The sequence below is a fragment of the Equus caballus genome, chromosome 2 (assembly GCF_041296265.1).
Source record: "Equus caballus isolate H_3958 breed thoroughbred chromosome 2, TB-T2T, whole genome shotgun sequence".
NCBI classification, from domain to species: domain Eukaryota; kingdom Metazoa; phylum Chordata; class Mammalia; order Perissodactyla; family Equidae; genus Equus; species Equus caballus.
The window spans coordinates 62,577,336-62,596,552 of NC_091685.1; the positions used below are offsets into that span (position 1 = coordinate 62,577,336).

Consider the following 19,217-nt stretch of genomic DNA (forward strand, 5'->3'; position numbering starts at 1 on the left):
GACATGAGTTTGAATTTCTGCTTTGCCACTTATCAACTATAACCTCTCACAGATTAACCTCCCTGCTCAAGTAATCTTTGTCCCCAAATCCAAGTTCACATCAATGTTCAAAGTGATGCTACCTTTACCTATGACTTGCCATTTTTACCTGGATCTTGTATTTCTCTGACCTCACTCACCCGAGCCTTGGGTTCCAATTCATCTCCCAGACTCCCAACTTTTAAATAGCCCTCCCTCAGGTAGCTGTAGTCCCTACCCTTTGTCTTTTCTGATCTGTTACTCACTCATCCTCTATTAACTACTTTTCCCTGACTATTGCTTATTTCTTCCTGTTTCAAGATCCACATGATGAACCTGATTTTGATGTTAATGCATGTTACGATACCACAAAAGCCAAGTAAGTGAAGACAAGGTTAAAACAGAGCTTTTCATTTGGATGTCATCATGAATTCAACTACTGAGATAAAACAACATTGCTAGGACACACTGAAGGGAGCCACAGGTACTCTTCCCTAGTGGATGTCAACAAGTGATAGTGTCTACTGGGAAACTCACAGGTACTTGCCCAAAGGACTTCTCCAAATGCTTGCTCTCTAAAACCCAACAGAGACTGAGGAGAAGCTGTTCTGTATCTCTAACTTTCCAGGCAAGTCACTTCTAAGACTCCAACTACTTTTAAAACCTATGCTGAGTCTCTTCCCCTATTTTTTCTTACTCTATGTATGGCTTACAGCATATCAAGTATGGAAAGGAATCAACATGTAAGGCTTCCTCCTTACACAAAGATTCTCTAACCTAGAACCCCATTAGATCCCAAGCTGACGGGACAAGTGCGAGCTACAAAAACTGTCTAAAGAGCTAACAAGCAAGGTAGATAAGTGAGAATATGTGAAGTCAAAGGGAGGGAAAATTTTCATTATTGTTTAAATGAACAAAATGAAGGTGTTAATATACTGCTACTATCTAGGCTTCACATTTTGGTACCCTCTCAGCTACTCAAATATTTCTAAAAACTACCTAAAAGGATGATCTTTATGTAGACCTGTTCATATTATATTGCATTATAGTTCTGCAGACTGAGGAGAAGGACTAAAGCACTCATTAGCAAGAACAAGACGGAGTTCCATCTCCAGGGCCTACTGCTCTTTCATCAGAGAAGGAAGTCAGTGCCTTTGTTGTTGTGGGCTCTGCTCTGTTCACTTCTGAGCAGAGGGCTGATGGATATGCCCGACTAGAGCTCAAAGAACCTGGTCTACACAATAGCAATTCCATGTATTTTTTGCTCCTAGTAGAAATTACAAATGAAAAGCTTATTGCCATTCTTGTTCAAAAAGCTGAGCACAGAAATGAGTCTAGAGTCTCAACAATGGTTTTAGAATTCGAAAGAAGTTGGAAAGTAGCTCTTCAGGATATGGGGCTGGTTAAGTATTTCTTCACTGAAATCATTCGGAAACACTGGGGATACTGTCAGGATAAGAATTTACCTTTTTGGTTTACCTGTAGAATCCCCTGAAGATTCAAAAGTCAATTTTTTAAGCAATCACAGCAACTAAAGTGGACATTCCTTACCAGATGGTCCAAATAAAAGAATCAACTCTTGATGAAACTTAACGGTATTTTCACTGTCAGTAAGCCAAGTGAAAGATTTTAGAATGAGATTTCATGGGCACAGCATTCGATCTTTTGGGGTGAAGAGTCAAAGAGAGAAATTAAAGTGATGCTAGCACTACAAACAAAAACAGATTATGAAACAGGTCAGAAGCTTAAAACTTCTTGTTGCAATTTCACAAAAGCTGCAGAAGACAGCATGCAAACAGCAGTTCTGGATACGCTGAGCAAACGCCTGACAAGTCATCGCACGGGTTCCTCACACTACAGCCCTGCTTCACATTCTTCCACCTTCCGCGGCATGGGAAAGAAAGGCGTTTTGGTGGCATATGTTTCACAGAAATAAACATCTCAATTGTTTTTAGTTTTCTGAGGCCCACAATAATTTATTAAAAATAAAGCAGTAGGGATATAATTGTTAGAAAAACATGGGCTAGAAAAGTGATTTTTAATTTATTCCACTTACATTTTCCTTTCTATGTGCATGTACCAGAGTGATATATGATAAAAATTCGTCCAAAAAACAAATGGAAAAAATTCAAGTGACTAGTGACTGCTTAGAAAACCGACTGATTAGATAAACTTTGGAAGCAAAAATTTTCTTCAATAACAATGAGAATTTTTTCCTCCACAGTTTACAAGAATATTTTATATATAGTTGACAAATGAAGAAAGTCCAGAAGCTAAGAAAACTGTGTTTCAGTGGATAGTTTCTTTTGTTTAAATGCTTGGAACTTTTTAAACTAGTAAAACCAAACATACAAAATCCCCTAAATTTTAGGAATATACAGCTTAATTTGAAACAAAAGTGTACTGGATTTTAAGGTAAATTATGACATCTATATATTACTTGCTTGGTTTATATGAAATAAATACTACTTTAGCACTGAATAAACGGAAGAGAGGGCAGAGAGTGGGGTAACACTGTGTGTGGGCTTGAGAATCAGACTGAGACTAGCTACGTGACTTTGGGCAAGTTACTTAACAACTTCTCAATCTCAGTTTCTTCTTCTACAAAATGCAGGGAAGAAAAATATCAGCCTCATATGGCTATTGTTAGGATTAAATGAGTTAATGCAGTAAATCACAGTACAGTGCTTGGCAGATGACAAATGTCCAAAAATGTCAGCTATTCTTTCTCAATAAATTTTATAAGTAAATTAAATACAGTATAAATTATAAAATTATATAAATTATAATACATTATATTCATAACATCTAACATTATGTTTCTATACAAAATTGTTAGATTTGTACAGAGTACAAAAAGGCATGTTTCCAATTTTTTCCCCACTCCACACTAAAAACAAAAAAGAATAAACAACTCTAAATCTTGCATCACTCAAAATTTTACACATTTTACCACAATGATGGAGTCGAACGTTTTTCTTTCACTTGTAACACAAAGCAAACTCACAATTCTAGGTCAAATCAAATGTTTAAATCTATGCGTTAGTCTGTCTCTTGTTTGCAAATTATAGCTCAGGATAATGCTTTCTGGAGTTCTCCATTCGTGTATTATATTTTCAATGAAGCTACTCATTCTGTTTTAGCAGCATTCCCAGCAGGAACAGTATTAGTACTGGATCACAACACCAACATTCCGACCCAGCAATCTCTCTAGTACGCCAGGGTATTCCCAGAAAAACAGGTCAGGATAGGACCAGACAGCTTGTTTTGACACTATACCATTCCCAAAGGCAATGACACATCAATGGCTTTTTTTTCTTTTTGGTATACTTATCACAAATAATGGGTACCTGTAGAAAAAATCTAGAACTTCTGTGAGTAGAAGTCACAGGATTAACTTCTTCTTTCACAAGGAAAAACTAGAGGCCTCGTAAGGGATAGTACTATGCATCCGTTACAGATTCAACTTGGTAGGCAGAATAATGATCCTACCCAAAATGTCCACAAGCTAATCTCCAGAATCTGCGAATATGTTACCTCACACAGCAAAAGTGACTTTGCAGATGTGATTAAGTTAAGGCTCTTAGATGGGGAGATTAGCATGGATTATCTCCAGGTGGGTGGGTCCATGCCATCACACTGGTCTTAAAAAGCAGAGAAGGCTGTGACTATGGAAGAAGGGTCAGAGGGATGCTGTACTCCTGGCTTTGAAGATGGAGGAAGGTGTCACAAGCCAAGGAATGTGAGTGGCCTTTAGGAGCTGCAAAGGAAACTGCTTCTCCCTTAGAGCTCCAGGAAAACAGAGAGCCCTACCAACACCTTGATTTTAGCCCAGGGAGAACCACGTCAGACTTCTAACGTACAGAACTGTAAGATAATAAATCTATGTTGTTTTAAGCCACTAAATTTGTGGTAACTCGTTACAGTAACAATAGAAAACTAATATAGTCAGTATTCTCATGAACTTATACACTAGAATTTCAGGATCCAAATTGTATTTTAACTACTCTTTACTGTTTAAAAATGCAGTGTTTTGGAACAGGTCTCACTACATTACTTTAAACTTTCAAAATGTAGAAAAGAGGTTTGAAAAACAGCTTTTAAGAGTTACTAGCACTGGCCTTTAGAGCTAAGACAATCTCATTCAAATACTACAGCTAGTGAATGTTAAACACTTTATAGCTTTTTTCCCCCCTGAAGATGTTTACAAACCAAACTCTAAAGATCACCTACGATGGTTTATCTAAGAATAAAATTAGCTATTTATTTCATATACTTTCATACCCTGCCCCTATAAAATGGCAATCCATTTGACCAACACATTAGTATAAATGCCTTTTTCTAAGTTGTTTAAAGCCCTGAGCTTGTTATATGTCCTTCCTTCCACCAGTAAATCATTCTTTTTTCCCCAAAGATTGGCACCTGAGCTAACAACTGCTGTCAATCTTTTTTTTTCCTTTCTGCTTTCTCTCTTCCCATCCCCCACAGTACATAGTTGTATATTTTAGTTGTGGGTCCTTCTAGCTGTGGCATGTGCGACGCTGCCTCAGCATGGCCATGTCCGTGCCCAGGATCTGAACCAGTGAAACCCTGGGCCAGTGAAGTGGAGTGCATGAACTTAACCATTCAGCCACGGGACCGGCGGCAGTAAATCATTCTTACGGATTAATCCCTGATTAAAATCAGTGAAGAATCTTCGAGGTCAATACCAAAACCATAGCTCCCACATACCTAAGTTCATCCATTTCCCTCTTCTTCTTCATCTCTTCCTTTTCTCTCCTTTTCATTTCCTGAATTTGGGCTTTTTTCTCATTCCTCTCTTCACGGTCTCTGCATTCTTTCTCTGCCGCTAGGTCTGGGAACCGCTCCATTTTGGTCTTTTCTAATCGGTTCAGGATCTCATTCACTTTCTTCTCCACTGTCACAATTTTCACCTTTGAGGGAGATAGGGGAAAAAAATATTGAACTTTATTATACATTTTTTTTTCCCCCAGAAGAGGGCAGAGGCTTTCCAGGGACTTAGCAACCCAGCTTAATTCCCTTTAGAAAACATACGTCATGCTGAGCCCTCAACAACAAAGGTGTTAGACAGAAAAGTCGGATACTCCACTCAGCGCCAGGACTCCGCCGCCTCCAGCGGTGCAGAACACTTACATCCTTTTGCCTGTGAAAGCCTATCTGTCCCACATCCATGTCAGCTGTTTTCTTCAGGTTAGACCACGGTGTATATACCACATTAACGTTGTTCATCTTGCAGCCTGCCAAGAGAGACTGTCTTCAACATGCAGGCAGGATGACACTGAGCAAGGCGTACCCTTACCCACTGGCAAATTACCATAATCCAACAAAGGAAAAGGCTTAGAACGAACAAGCCATCAAGTGTTTCAGACCACAAAACACGTTTTTAAAAAACCACCCACAAAAGGCAAATGGTAAAGCTGACAAACGTAACTCAAGCAAAAGCATTACGATGGAAAGCAGGGGTCCACAGGTTAGCTTCAGGGACTTCTGAGACTCCCTAAGACTGAATGCAAAATTTACTACATGTGCTTTTTAAAAAGAAAAGGACAAAACAGGTTTCTTCAGATTCTCGAAGGAGTCCTTGATCCAAAAAAGGTTAAGAAGCAAGACAGAGCAAAAAGCACTGGCCTGGGATTCAGGAGACCTGCACTCTATCCTGGCACTACCACAAACCAGCCGTGTCACTGTGGAAACGTTCCCATGGCTCTCGGAATCTTATGAGGAAATTGGACTAGTTTAGCAGCATTTTTGTTTTTTGTTTCTTTTAGCAAGTGGAACCTCTTTTACCAAAGAAGATATATCAAAGTAATCAAAGTAGAGATGCTCTGGATGAATGGGGTTCCAGATACCCGGTGCTTTCCTCCTCCTATCCCCTCATTTTACCTCTACCCCTCACAGTCTCCCAGGAAGCTCTAAGAACCACAGTTTCATCATTGATCCAACACTCTTTAAGGCCCTTCCAAATTAGATAGCAATATACTTCGAGGTTCATTAAATCACCACGTACATTGGAGAAGTCTGGTGAACACCACCTTACCTAAGTGATCAAAATTAACCGTCAAAAATGGGGCAAAATGGCACCATGTGCCTCTGGACTGTAATGCGCAAGACTTCACTTATGTAGTATTCCGGCCGGAAAACACATAACGTGGTCTTACTCAAGAGGAAGCATCACACCAACCCAAATTGTGGGATGTTCTACAACTGGTCTCCATTCTAAAAGTATCAATGTCTTCAAATACAAAGAAGTATCTCCAGATTAAAGGAGACTACAGAGATATGACAAGTAAATATAACACATGATCCTGTATCAGAAAAATATGTTATAAGGGAACAGTAGTGGAACAATTGGCCAAACTTATATATGAAGTGTATACCAAATAATAGTATTCTATCCACATTAAATTTCCTGAATTTGATCAATGTAATGCAGTTACTTAAGACAATGTCCTTTTTCTTAGGACATGCTGAAGGGTCGTGATGTCTAGGATTTTCTTCCAAATGGTTCAGCTAATAAAATTATCATGAGTACGTTAAAGAGAGAAAGCAAATAAATATGGAAAAATTGTTAAATCTAAGTGAAGGACATATGAGAGCAGTATTTTCTTGCAAGTTTTTTGTAGGTTTGAAAATTTTTTTCTTTTTCTTCTCCCCAAAGCCCCACAGTACACAGCTGTATATTCTAGGTATAGGTCCTTCCAGTTCTGCTACGTGGGAAGCCACCTCAGCATGGCTTGATGAGCAGTGCTAGGTCTGCACCCAGGATCTGAACCGGCGAAACCCTGGGCTGTCGAAGTGGAGGGTGCAAACTTAACCACTTGGCTGCGGGGCCAGCCCCTTGAAATTTTTTTCAAAACTAAGTTTTAAAAAATCTCCATATACTGTGGAGATACAAACATGGATCAGACAATGGATTTTGCCTTCCAGGACTAAAGGAGGGCAGATAAGTACATAAATAACTTCAATTAAAAGTAGAACTTGTAAAATGATATTAGAAAGGTACAGGGAAAGTGCTAAGACAGTTCAGAGAGGGCAGGGGTCACGCAAAGCTGGAGAAGGGAAAGGCTCTAAGGGAGAGGTTAACACAGCTTAAGTGGTTAAGACAGAAGACTTCAGAATCAAACTGTCTGACTTCAAATGCAGCCTCTATCACACTTCAGACCTCTGAGACTTTGGGCAAGTTCCCTAATTCTCTTTAAGCTCAGCTTCCTCATCTCCAAAATGAAAATAATATCTAACTCAGTAGGGTTGATAAATGAAATAATCTAAATATTTTAGCACAGTGCCAGGCATGTAATTAACATTTAGTGTCAGCTATTACTACTACTACTACAATTGCTATGTGGACCTTGAACCTTAGCTTGGATCTGGACACGTAATGACTGAGGAGGAGGGCAAAAGTGAGAGCAGAAAGAAGATAAGCAAAGGCACAATGTAGGAAAACAGCAAATATCTGCTTTGCAGATGTGTGAAATATGAAAAGAGAGAAGAAGTCTGTAGCCAGATCAGAGATGCTCAAATGCCAGCTTAACAAGCTTGGACTTAACTGTACAGACAAGGTGGGGCGTACCACAGAAAGTGCCCAAGCTTTTAGAAAGTTTTATCTGGCAAGAGACTATAAAATGAAGACAGAACAGGCTGACCAGGTTCTATGAAGATAAACACGTTTAACCACAACTCCCTTGGTTCTGAGCACTGACGGTGGTCAAGCAGGTAGGAGAATATTTTAACTCCACAGTGACGCAAATCTCACAGCAAACATAATCGTCATCACTCAGCATTCTCTGCTATCGACTCCCAACTCTGAAGAGAGAGACTCTTGGGTTTACCTCCTTATTCTGCTAAGTGGGCTATCCCTGTGGAAGGCTGAAGAGGAGGGAAAAGTAATTCAGTGTCATGACTCTTCCCTCCTCTTTTCTGTTTTCTCTAGAACTAGTAAACTATAAAGAGATTAAGAAGAAAGAGGCTAGGCCAAGACTAAAAGAGTTCAAAGCTCTTTTAATAAAGTCACATCTGCTGGCAAGGCGCATGGAAAGTGGACAAGAACTTATGAAAGAGCTTGCAACATACAAGTAAAGAGGATAATGATTGTTTTAATTTTTATTATTTTTATTTCAATAACTGAAGATCTTAACTAGAAATCTTAGAAACTCTGTTCTACTCATAAACATGGAATGGACTAAAACTAACCACAATTCAATGATTTATGGAATTGAAAACCAGTGGCTCTGTGAAGACAAGACCTCCACTTTCTTTGGCTAGGTAGCTGACTCATTACAGCTGCCCAAGTCAGATTCATGAAACGCAGTCTAAGTGACGGGGAATGGGGTACACTGCCCAGCTCTTGTCCTAGAATCACCAACCTCTGGTACCTGCTTTCGGCCACGTGTCTGCTGCATGCTTATCTTCTACCCAAATCATGTTTCTCTCCAACCCTCTGGATCATCCTTCAACTTCATATCGAACCAAACTTACCTCTCCCCTATCTAGGTCTATATCCTACATTTAAAATCCAATCTACTAGCTTAATCATTCTTAACAGAACACCACCTCCTGACTCCCCTTTTTAACTCCCACCTTCACCTCAATATTTGTCTTTCTTTACCTATATTGACTATTGATAGATTATACTTGCACAGCAGAAATAAACAAGCACCAAGCCCAGTAGGACAGGCTCTACCTAAAACACTTAGGCTGATTTTCTCAACCCGCTCTGTGCATTAGAATCAGCCGGAGAGCAACATAAAAATACTGATACTCACGGATCATCCCAGGCCAATTAAATAAGATTCTCAGGGAGAAAACAAGATCAACTGACTTGATACCTTTACGACTTGTAGGAAAGAGTGATTTAGAGACTTCAGTTCTAAAATCTAATGACAAATGATGGAAATAAAGATATTGAACAACACTGAAAAAACAGCCATGAGACACATCGCTTGCTTAGCTATTAACATATCTAATTTCCAAAACACTCTTTCTACAAATAACCTTCAGGGTAGGCAGGTCTAGACAACCTTCTATTCAAGGTAAGGAAAATCGGGTAAAAAGAGGTGATACAGGGTCATGAACATTAGAGTGGTGGAGAAATTAGTTTTTACTTCTTTTACAGGTAGCACAACTGCCATCTTAAAGAACAAAACAGGTGAAAGGCATATTACACATTATCCCTTTGACTCAAGCCAAAGTCAATTAACATGTTCTGTAAAATGTAATCCATTTCAGACACAGAGAAATCAGTGCTAATTCTGAGAACACCTCTAGAAAAACTGACCTTGAATGCTATTGGCCTTCACAAGATGGGCACAGTCCATCAGTACTTCCTTTGGAATGTCTTCTATCGTCTCCCCCTGAAACAAAAAAATAAATCAAATGGTCCACTACCTTGTACTGATTGATACTGGAGCACTAATAGGGCTTTGCTACCTTACTAAGCACAATTTTATTAAAAGCAGGGCCTCTTCAATTGTATTTCAAAACTGAAAAATGAAGTCCATTATGAGAATGTTTACTTAAACTAAGAAAAGGAGGTAATATGGAAAACAGTGATACTTAATAAGTTAAAAAAACCAACAACGGTATGAAGGAAAACCACCAAAATATTAACTGTAATTATGTCTGAGTAATTTTTCCCTGTTTCTCCTCATTCTTCTAGAAACCCTGTGGGGAAATGGGGCCTATTTTTGACAACTGGAAGTCTTCTTAGCTGAGGTCGCCACGACCTTCCTCTCAAAGAGACATCTTATAGCTTTAGGTCTCAAACATCTGGTAGGTCATCTATCCTTAGGCTTAATCAGGAGGCAAGCTCTTGGTGTGCTAGATATAACCATCCATCATAAGGAAGAAATAATATTGAATCATTTTCTCTACAGATACCGTATCAAAGTCAAAGCTGAATAAGCAAAGCCATTCTGTAAGTAAGCAAAAGTGAGGCCATCTTGTTACGCTAAATGGCCCCAGCCCCTTCTCTGTGTGACTACTCGCTGCTCTGCACGTACTCTAAAAAATTCACATGCTCTCCTAATTTATGCCCTCGCACTTACGTACGTACTCCCCGACAGCTTGATAATTTAAAACTTTGTTCTAAGAGTTTCTCTCCAGGAACAGGCTGACCACAGACGGGAAACACACCTACAAGGTATCCATCACAGCAGACAGAAGAATGCAACAATAAAAGACCCTGGAGTCTGTCACGCCTGAAGAAAACCTCCTCCTTACTGCCCGTTTTCCCTATACAACTGCCTCAAGATTCTGCAATCCTTGAAGATGGGTTTTTGAGACATTAGTCACCCATCTTCTGATTTGCTGGCTAGTCTAATCTAATTAAAACTCCTTTCTTCATCTATAACTCGTTGTGATTAATTGGCTCAGACCTCGGCAGGCAGAGGGAGCACACTGCTCAGTATCAATTCCAAAAGAACAAAAATATTTCAGAGGCAGGGGCGAGTGGAAATCAACTCAGCACTGGCTCCTACTAGGTATGGAATTAGAGAAGCACTTCTGTCTGGGAATAAAATGTTCTACCTACCTAAACATTTGAGATAAGCTAAGTTTATTCTATAATGTTTCTAAATTTTTTATTTTAAATGTTTTAAATGGGAGTCTCTCACACACACAAATTTTGACCAAAAAATAAGTGCTTTATGTTTGTCACTACTTTCACAATGTATCTCATCCCATGCAATTCCCTGACCACTTATATAGGGGTTTCCGAATTTAACATCTTGATAACACAATGTCATCATTATGAATATCAGCCATTACAGTAGGCTATAATATAGTAATAGAGATGCCTTCAGGGGCTTCTAAAATACACAGAAGCTGAGTGACCCTATACTAAATAAATCAAAAGAACTAATTATAAAACAAAACAACAGCTGTCACTTTTTGAGTACCTACCATGTACCAGGTAGTATGTAAACACCCATATGAAATGGAAGAGTACTATCCTCACTTTACCAACAAAGAAAAGGAAGCCTCGTGAGGTTAAATAGCTGGACCGAGGTCCCCCATATCTAGTAAGTGACAGAACTGGGAGATGAACCCAGGGCTAAAGCTATGCTCTAATGGCTGGTCCCAGAATATGGCACTTATGGAGTTCTTGTGGAAACACAGTTTCCTGGTCCTTGACATCAGGCTGTGTCCCAGTATCCCTTCTTAGCTGTGGCTGTCACTATCCCTGAAGTAATCTCCTCCTCCTGTTTTGCTACTTCTCATACAATATGAGCAGAACAAAAAAAACCCTTTCGGCTTAGCATTATGCATGAGGTCAGAGTCAAGGGACTCTGAGTGGAGAGTCTAAGGTACTCTTGGAAAGGTCAGATTTTGACTGCAGGCTTTGTGTCATCTATGTTAATGAGATAAGAAAACTCTAGATAAGTGAGATTTTTCAATGGGTTTTCAAAAATCAAAAAAGCCTAGGAAAAAACTGCTGAATATCTATGATCTCTAAAGTTTGGGTTGAATTCAACTGAATTCAACAAAAAGGGATTAACACATATAGTGCATAGCATGTGCCAGGCATTACTCTAAGTGCTTCTGTTATGCTAGCTCAGTTAATCCTCACAATGACCCTATAAGATAGGTAGTATCAGCTCCCTTTCACAGATGAGGGACTGGGCACAGTTAAGTCACTTGCTCAAGTCACACAGCTAGTAAGCAGCAGAGCCAGGATGCAAACCCAGCAGTCTGTGTCCAGAGTCTGGGCTCTGAACCACTTAGTCTTGCTGCATCTCCAGCACTTACTTGATACCTACTAAGTACAGAGGGCTGTGCTGTTTACTGCAGGAGGTCAACCAGGTAAAAGTTGGTTCATTTTTTTTATTGAGCACACTATATGCTTCCAGAAGAAAAGGAAATTAAACTTCTATTCGAATAAGTAGTAACTGGTGGTAATGGGAACTTGGGACTACCACCACTATTTCCATTTTCTGACACAGCAGAATCCAAAGTAAAAAGTTTAATCTGAACCAAAAGGAAATTTGGTAACACCATACTCCATTTTTTCTAAACCTAAAATAGTTCCAAAATGGCAAAAGTTGCCTAGGAGAATTCAGAATTTTGTTCCAGCAGAGTTCACAATCTTCCTCCTTTCCTTTACAATAGTTTTCAAAAGAATAAATAGTATAAGTAAAGACGAAGCATGATGTTTAACCTTGTTAGTAAATTAAGATGTAAATATTATAACTATAGTGAAGTAGCATCTCATATTTACTGAAATGTCAAAAGGCTGTTACGGTTTTTTTTAAGTTATAAAATCCCAGTGTTTGGAAAATCTATATATATCAGATAGCATTTTAAACTAGCACAATACTTTCAGAGGGCAATCTGGCATAAAAGGAGATACCAAACTGTTTGTATTTTCTGATCCAGTAATCCCATTTCTGAGAATTACTCTAAGAACAATTCAAAAGAAAAAGAGAAAGTAGTTCATAAAAACATATTTCTTGTTGGGGATTCATAATGACAAAAACTGTAAGCAATCTAAATTCTGACAAGAAAGGTTTCATATTAATTGTGGCATATTTTCAACTCAAAGCAGCCAGCCAAAATAATAAATACGAAAATAATACAGCAACATAAAAAAGTGTATAAACTATAACTTTAAAAAGTGATACAGGGGGTCGACCATGTGGCCGAGTGGTTGGGTTTGTGCTCTCTGCTTCAGCAGCCCGGGGTTTCACTGGTTCGAATCCTGGGTACCGACATGGCACCGTTCATCGGGCCACGTTGAGGTGGCATCGCACATGCCACAACTAGATGGACCCACAACTAACAATACACAAGTATGTACCGGGGGCATTTGGGAGAAAAAGCAAAAATAAAATCTTAAAAAAAAAAAAAAGTGATACAATCAACCAGGGGATGCCAGGATGGAATGCAGACCAAGATAAAAGAATCTAACTGTCTTATAAGAGTATGACATAACAGCACCAAAGGGTGTGGGGGGAAAAAAGAAGCCTACAAGTAACTTTGGAAAACAGCATTTGGACTCGAAACTGTACGGCAAAAAGATATAAACACTGTACTTCACTTGATAAAGTTGTTTCTCAGGGGGATAGAGGTTAACAAATCTGAAACCACTTACACATATTTTGGAGTCAAATAAATAACCAAATGGATGGTGGACGGTGGGAGCCAGGCTTCTCACTGTCTGAGAAGGAAGTTACTCATAAGCAAGGAGGAAAGGCCAGAATGGCCCCTGTAGTAATGGATTAGTCGGAGACATCAGTGTGAGCTCGTGTTTAGCTAATGTAGACACAGAGGGAGAGAGACGGAAACAATTATTCATGTGCGTGCACACATGGGTTAGTATGTACACATGTATTTCCTAGCTCTGTCAGGTGAGAGGGCTAGAAGCAATTACCACACCCAGAGTTCAGATCTTGATTTCTAAATACATTTCCCAACAAAAGGAACCACGGTTCCCTGGAGAAATGGCTGATTCTGGGTCCAGGGCAGGGAAAATACAAGATGAACCTGGATCATCTTCTAGTGCTAGAAAGCAAAGAAGTGCTCAAAAAACAAAAGGACAAGAGGACGTTAAAGGAACACAGGAGATAAGTAGACAAGAGCTCCAGTCAAAGCTGGAACAATTTGAGCAACAAAATAACATAGTACTGGGCTGGCCCGGTGGCGCAGCGGTTAAGTGCGCACGTTCCGCTTTGGCGGCCTGGGGTTTGCCGGTTCGGATCCCAGGTGCAGATATGGGACCTCTTTGCAAGCCATGCTGTGGTAGGCGTCCCACATATAAAGTAGAGGAAGATGGGCACAGATGTTGGCTCAGGGCCAGTCTTCCTCAGAAAAAAGAGGAGGACTGGCAGATGTTAGCTCAGGTCTAACCTTCCTTGGGGAAAAAAAAGCAAACATAGTGCTAGATTATAACCCAAAGTATAAAATCAATATATGAATCTATACCAATGAAATAAATAACCTAATAAGTAAATGGAGGAGAAGATACAAATCTTCCTTATAGAAGAATTCCAAATAATATATGCAGACATTCCCCACTCCAGGAAGTATAGCTTAATTCCATCCCTCCCCACCAAATATGGGCTGACTCAGTGGCTTCCTTTCAAATAACAGAGTATGGAATGGGGGAGAAAGCAACCCTACAGTAGAGAAACCAGGCAGACATTACCCTGGCCCAGAAAATAAGGTTATCATCATCAGTGATAAATCCTGTTAATACGCGTACCCCTGACGTGATAATACGAGAAGGGTACTTCACCTTTGTACTATTCTTCCCCCCAAACCCACAACTCCAACCTAGTCATGAGCAAAACAGATAAACCCAAATTGAATGACATTCTATAAAATACCTGACCAGTACTTCTCAAACTGTCAAGGTCATGAAAACAGGGAAAGAGTAAGAAACTGTCACAGACCAGAGACTAGAGAGACATGATAAGTAAATGCATTGTGGGACCCTGGACTGGATCCTGGAATAGAAAGAGGACATTAATGGAAAAACCAGTGAAATCAAAATAGAGTCTGGAGTTCAATTAACAGTAATGGACCAATGCTGGTTTCTTAATCCTGACAAATCTACCATGGTAATGTAAGATATTAACAATAAAGGAAACTGAGTGGGAGGTATATGAGAACTCTGCACTCTCTTTGCAACTCTTCTGTAAATCTAAAACTATTCTGAAATAAAACATTTTAAAAAAAGCAACAGACATAACAAGTATAGAGACTCTAAGATTTAACCATATAAAATATAACATATGGATGTAAAGACAGATTGGAAAAATAGTGGTTTTATGTTATGAGAGAACATTAAATCATTTCCTTTACTACTATACTGCTGTTTTAACCCTCCCAAAGAAGCCCCTGATAACTGGGAACATCTGCACTTGCTGAGGGAGGAGAATCACAGCAGGCTGAGAAAAAGGAACCACAACATGATCTCCAGCGCAGCAGACAGAATCCAGTAGGGGCAACTGAAATGAAAGGGAGAGAAAGCAGAGGTGACAGACGACATACCGGAACTGGCAGGACAACGCAGCGCTTCTAGCCTGCAAACATGTATGACGTCCCCTTTGAAGTCTCAATTTCCCTTAGTGATTTTGTGTGTCAAGGGGAAGACATCCCTTCATTTGCTAATTTTTAGACTTTTGTACATATTTATTACTTTAAGCAATTACTTGCACAACAAAGGAGAGAGGACAAGATATGATGCTCATCACTAAAGAAAAAGTCCCAAATCCACGTTTAAATCCAGTTACCTTATGTAATCGAAGGTATACATGAGCAGAAGAGAGTTTGTCCACATGAAACCTACAAAAAATGAAAATCACTTTTAGCAAGAGGTACAAGACAACCATCTCCTCAGGGCAACTGCATGTAAAGCATTCCAATCCAAAAAGTATTAACTCAGCCCCTACCACATGCTAAGCACCATGGGGAGTATAAAACAGTCACCACCTCCAAAGGGTTCACTATTAACTGGGAGAGGTAAGACAAACACGGAAAGTTCTGCAGCTGTGTGAGACTAAGTGCCAAGATGAGTACTAAAGACGATAAATGTTAAATGCCCCAGGAAGGGTGATTTTTCAAGCAAAAAAGAGCCATCAGTGACAAAAGGTTTCACGGACCAACTGAGACTTTGAAGCACAGGACTCAGAAAAAATACAGAGAAAGGAATTTCAGGTGAGAAGGGAATGAAAGACGTCATCGAGAGACTGCAGTGTTGCAGGCTTGGGAGACTAGCAGGACCGCTGACAGAAATGTCTCACAGTTGGAGAGGGCACCAGTTTGGAGAAAAAGACAAGGGGTTTTATTTGGGACATCCTAAGTTTCAAGTGATGGCAAAACAATCCAAAAGAGAATGTCAAGCACAGAGCCAGAAGAGCCAGGTGAGGACTAAAGACGGTAAACAGACCACATCACAAAATGGGTCAGACCAACAATTCACCCAGCCTTATATCCGACAATGGCACTAATATATGTCTCCTGGGAGAGCATGGTGATTGCCCATTATGACATTATCCTAAAAACACTCCGAATGCCCTCCCACTCCAATGTCCTAAACTTACCTATCATCTACCAATTGTATTAAATTTCTTTAAACTTACTTCCTTTTTCACCTTGTCCAAGATTTTGCGATACTGAGTTTTTCATATTTACAATTCCCCAAAAGTTGCCTTTCTCTCTTTCCAACACCCAGAGATGCTCCTAGAATCCTAGCAGCAAACGGTACCCCATGATTGTCACTTTGTGATTCTGTTAACTTTAGTCATCTTCTCCTTAGTTCTTACCTTTCCAGACAGAAGAATGTTTAGCAAAACCCTAAGGAGGCACCATTACATCCCATTATATATTTCTCTAGATATTTTCTCAGCATTAATATATTCTTTAGAAGTGAAAATGTTCACACATTCACACCTAGCACAAGATGTAGACAGTGTGATTCTAGATAAAGGTTAAGATTATGCTGTTTCTAATGCCCTCCTTAAAGAGGTTAAGCATCTTGCTAGACACTTTGGATAAAGAAAAATATGTTTCGCAGTCTATGATGACTCTAGGTTTTACTCTTAACCATTACTGATAGCCAGAAATGAACATAACATCTTAGTTTGATTTACTTTTCTCCCACTGATTCTTTCCTCATTTGCATTCTCATGTAAGAGATTCCTACTACCATCTTCAGCTTGGCATTTTCCACTCAGAAAATATGTTTTTTGCAAATCTAGGAATTACATATCTCATTACCCTCTTTCAGGATCTTAGGAAAATACCCCATTAGTAAGCAAGCTCAACTGAGAAGTAACTTCTCCCACTCCAACTTTTGTTAAGCCAGTTCTCTATTTACAACAACTCTCTTACACAATACCCACAGTAGCTCGATTGTATTCTGGTTTTTCCTAAAGGCCTACAATGTCAAAAGAAATACACCAATAATTCAATATGTCTAATGGATTCATACATAAAGTAGTCAAAGTACCGAAACACACATGGGAATATCATGGCTGATATGCACCACCTTCAGGCCCAGAGGTAGCAGGCAGACCTCTACAAAGGGCAGGGGGAATGCATGTAAGCATGGGGCTTTGGTCGAAATGTAAGACAGACAGACAAGAGCCAGCTCTGTAAACTATCTTGAGCAAGTTTCCTTAAAAAAACCTTTCCAAACCTCCAAAAATGCTTCCTCAAAGTTTCAACTATGCCCACTAGTTTCCCAGTGCCCTCTTGTCCTCATTATCTTACTTTCCCTGCTTAACCACCATTACCCTTTACTGAAGGCCGAGACTAGAGACTTCAATAAATGAGCACTGATGACCTGAGGATGCAGAGACGCAAGGCCCCAGCTGCTGGGTCGTTTAACTCCGTAAAGCAGAGTCCATTGAAAGAGTACTCACTAGGGAGTTCAGAGACAGTAACTGCACACTATTTCTATTTTCCTTTGTTTAAAGATGAATTTAGTTCTGTTCTCATTTAATCTTAGAAAAATTCTTTGCTTAAAGGAGCCTCAGGAGGTTTTCTGGTATAAACTCAGATGCTGACATTCACAGAGCTAAAGGTCCAAAGTCTGTGTCAGAGTGAACCAGGTTGAAAATTTGCCCTGGAATGTAGATCCACTGAATCATTCTTAGCACACTCAGGAATGCTTCCAGGATTGATAGTTAACGAACCAGAACAGGTCTTGAAATTTAGGGCCAGCCTGGTTCACATCAGACCTCCAATAGCTTCTGAAAGAAAAAGTCAATCACTTCCGACAACAGTCATTAATCTCAAGATTATTGTAGTGTCAAAATGGGTGTCTAGGTACCTGTAGTCACCCATTTGGTAAGAAGCGTTCCAGGAGATAGTCAAACTTAATGAAATGAAAACCCAAGTCACAACACATGGGGTGTAGGTTGTAAACTGCACATTTCTTTCCCACTTATTCAGTTTTTTTTAGATGTCAGGTAAAAAGCTGTGGTACACTGACTTTCATGGTGCATTTGAATACATCACCTTTCCTATGCAGGTATTTATGCCTCAAAGCTGACATGTGAAAAACTTAGAGCAGGTAACTATATACCAGTGCCATTTTTTTTTCCTGAGACTGGCAGCTGAGTGCACATCTGTTGCCAATCTTCTTTTTTTCCTCTTCTTCTTCCTCTCTCCAAAGCCCCCTGGTACACAGTTGTATATTCTAGTTGTGAATGCCTCTGGTTGTGGCATGTGGGATGCCACCTCAGCATGGCCTGACGAGCGGTGCAACGTCTGCACCTAGGATCCAAACTGGCGAAACCCCAGGCCACCGAAGGGGAGTGTGCGAAGTTAACTGCTCGGCCAGGGGGCCAGCCCCCAGTGCAGTCAATCTTATGTCCCTTGATCGAGTCTGGAGATCTGTGGGCTTTAAGGACAACTGAAGTAATCCAGCTGGGAGTTACAGGTGCTCAAAATGGAGATAAGCAGAACGCAGTTATTGTGAAGAAATGTCCAGTGGAGACCATTTCTAGACAGCAAGCTAGTCAATTAGGAAGGTAACGAATATTTACTGAACATCTACTCTGTGCCAGGTCCTATGCTGGGCACTGGGGATATACTAGTAAACAAAAGAGGCAGATCACTGTCCTCAGGGGGCTTACAGTCTGGAGCCATGGGAAGGTAGGCAGCACCCAATCCAGGAGCCCTCAGTGTAAGCTGCCCACCTGAGGTAAGTAGGTACCAAGCAGGGTCTACCTTGATGACTATCTGAGTTCAGAAGACAGGCCACTGTGCTGAGACAGGGGGCAGATAAAAAAAGACTATAAAATTCCTCCGGTTTCTAGTGCCTCTTGGTTCCTGGAATGTGGATTTTAGAGAGGGCAGCCAGACAGGACAGCATGTGCCCCAGGGTCATGAATCAGCCCCTTCATAATGGGGTAGGTTGGAGCGACAGAGGAGGCGCCCTTGAGCAGGTGCCTGCAGACAGGCCTGGGGGTTCTGAGAATGGCCACATCTGGGGGTAGCTTACGTCTCTGTGTAAGATTTTTCCTACTAAATGTCCAACGCTGTATACCTTGCCTGAAAATCAATCAACTCTTCTAAAAAGTGGCAGCCTAAACTCTGTCACCATAGGGAATGAAGCAAAGGGTCTGGGCCCACACTTGGGAGAAAAGAGGTCCAGAGAGAGCTGCAGCCACAGTCTGAGGGAAGAAAGGAGTGACCTGCAGCCCAAAGAGCAGCAGCCTAGGGGAAGAGAG

General features: G+C 40.2%; 1 protein-coding gene across 4 annotated transcripts in view; it reads right to left on the bottom strand.

The window, feature by feature from the left end:
• CCDC25 (coiled-coil domain containing 25) overlaps positions 1-19,217 on the bottom strand; it is a 70,710-nt gene that overhangs the window by 41,017 nt on the left and 10,476 nt on the right. For all 4 annotated transcript variants that reach the window (XM_070261271.1, XM_070261273.1, XM_001492881.5 and 1 more), the window contains 4 exons: positions 15,270-15,321; positions 9,314-9,389; positions 5,173-5,276; positions 4,750-4,952 (listed from right to left, as the gene is read on the bottom strand). In XM_070261271.1, the coding sequence (XP_070117372.1) occupies positions 4,750-4,952; positions 5,173-5,276; positions 9,314-9,389; positions 15,270-15,321 (435 nt within the window). The remainder of the gene's footprint in view (positions 1-4,749; positions 4,953-5,172; positions 5,277-9,313; positions 9,390-15,269; positions 15,322-19,217) is intronic.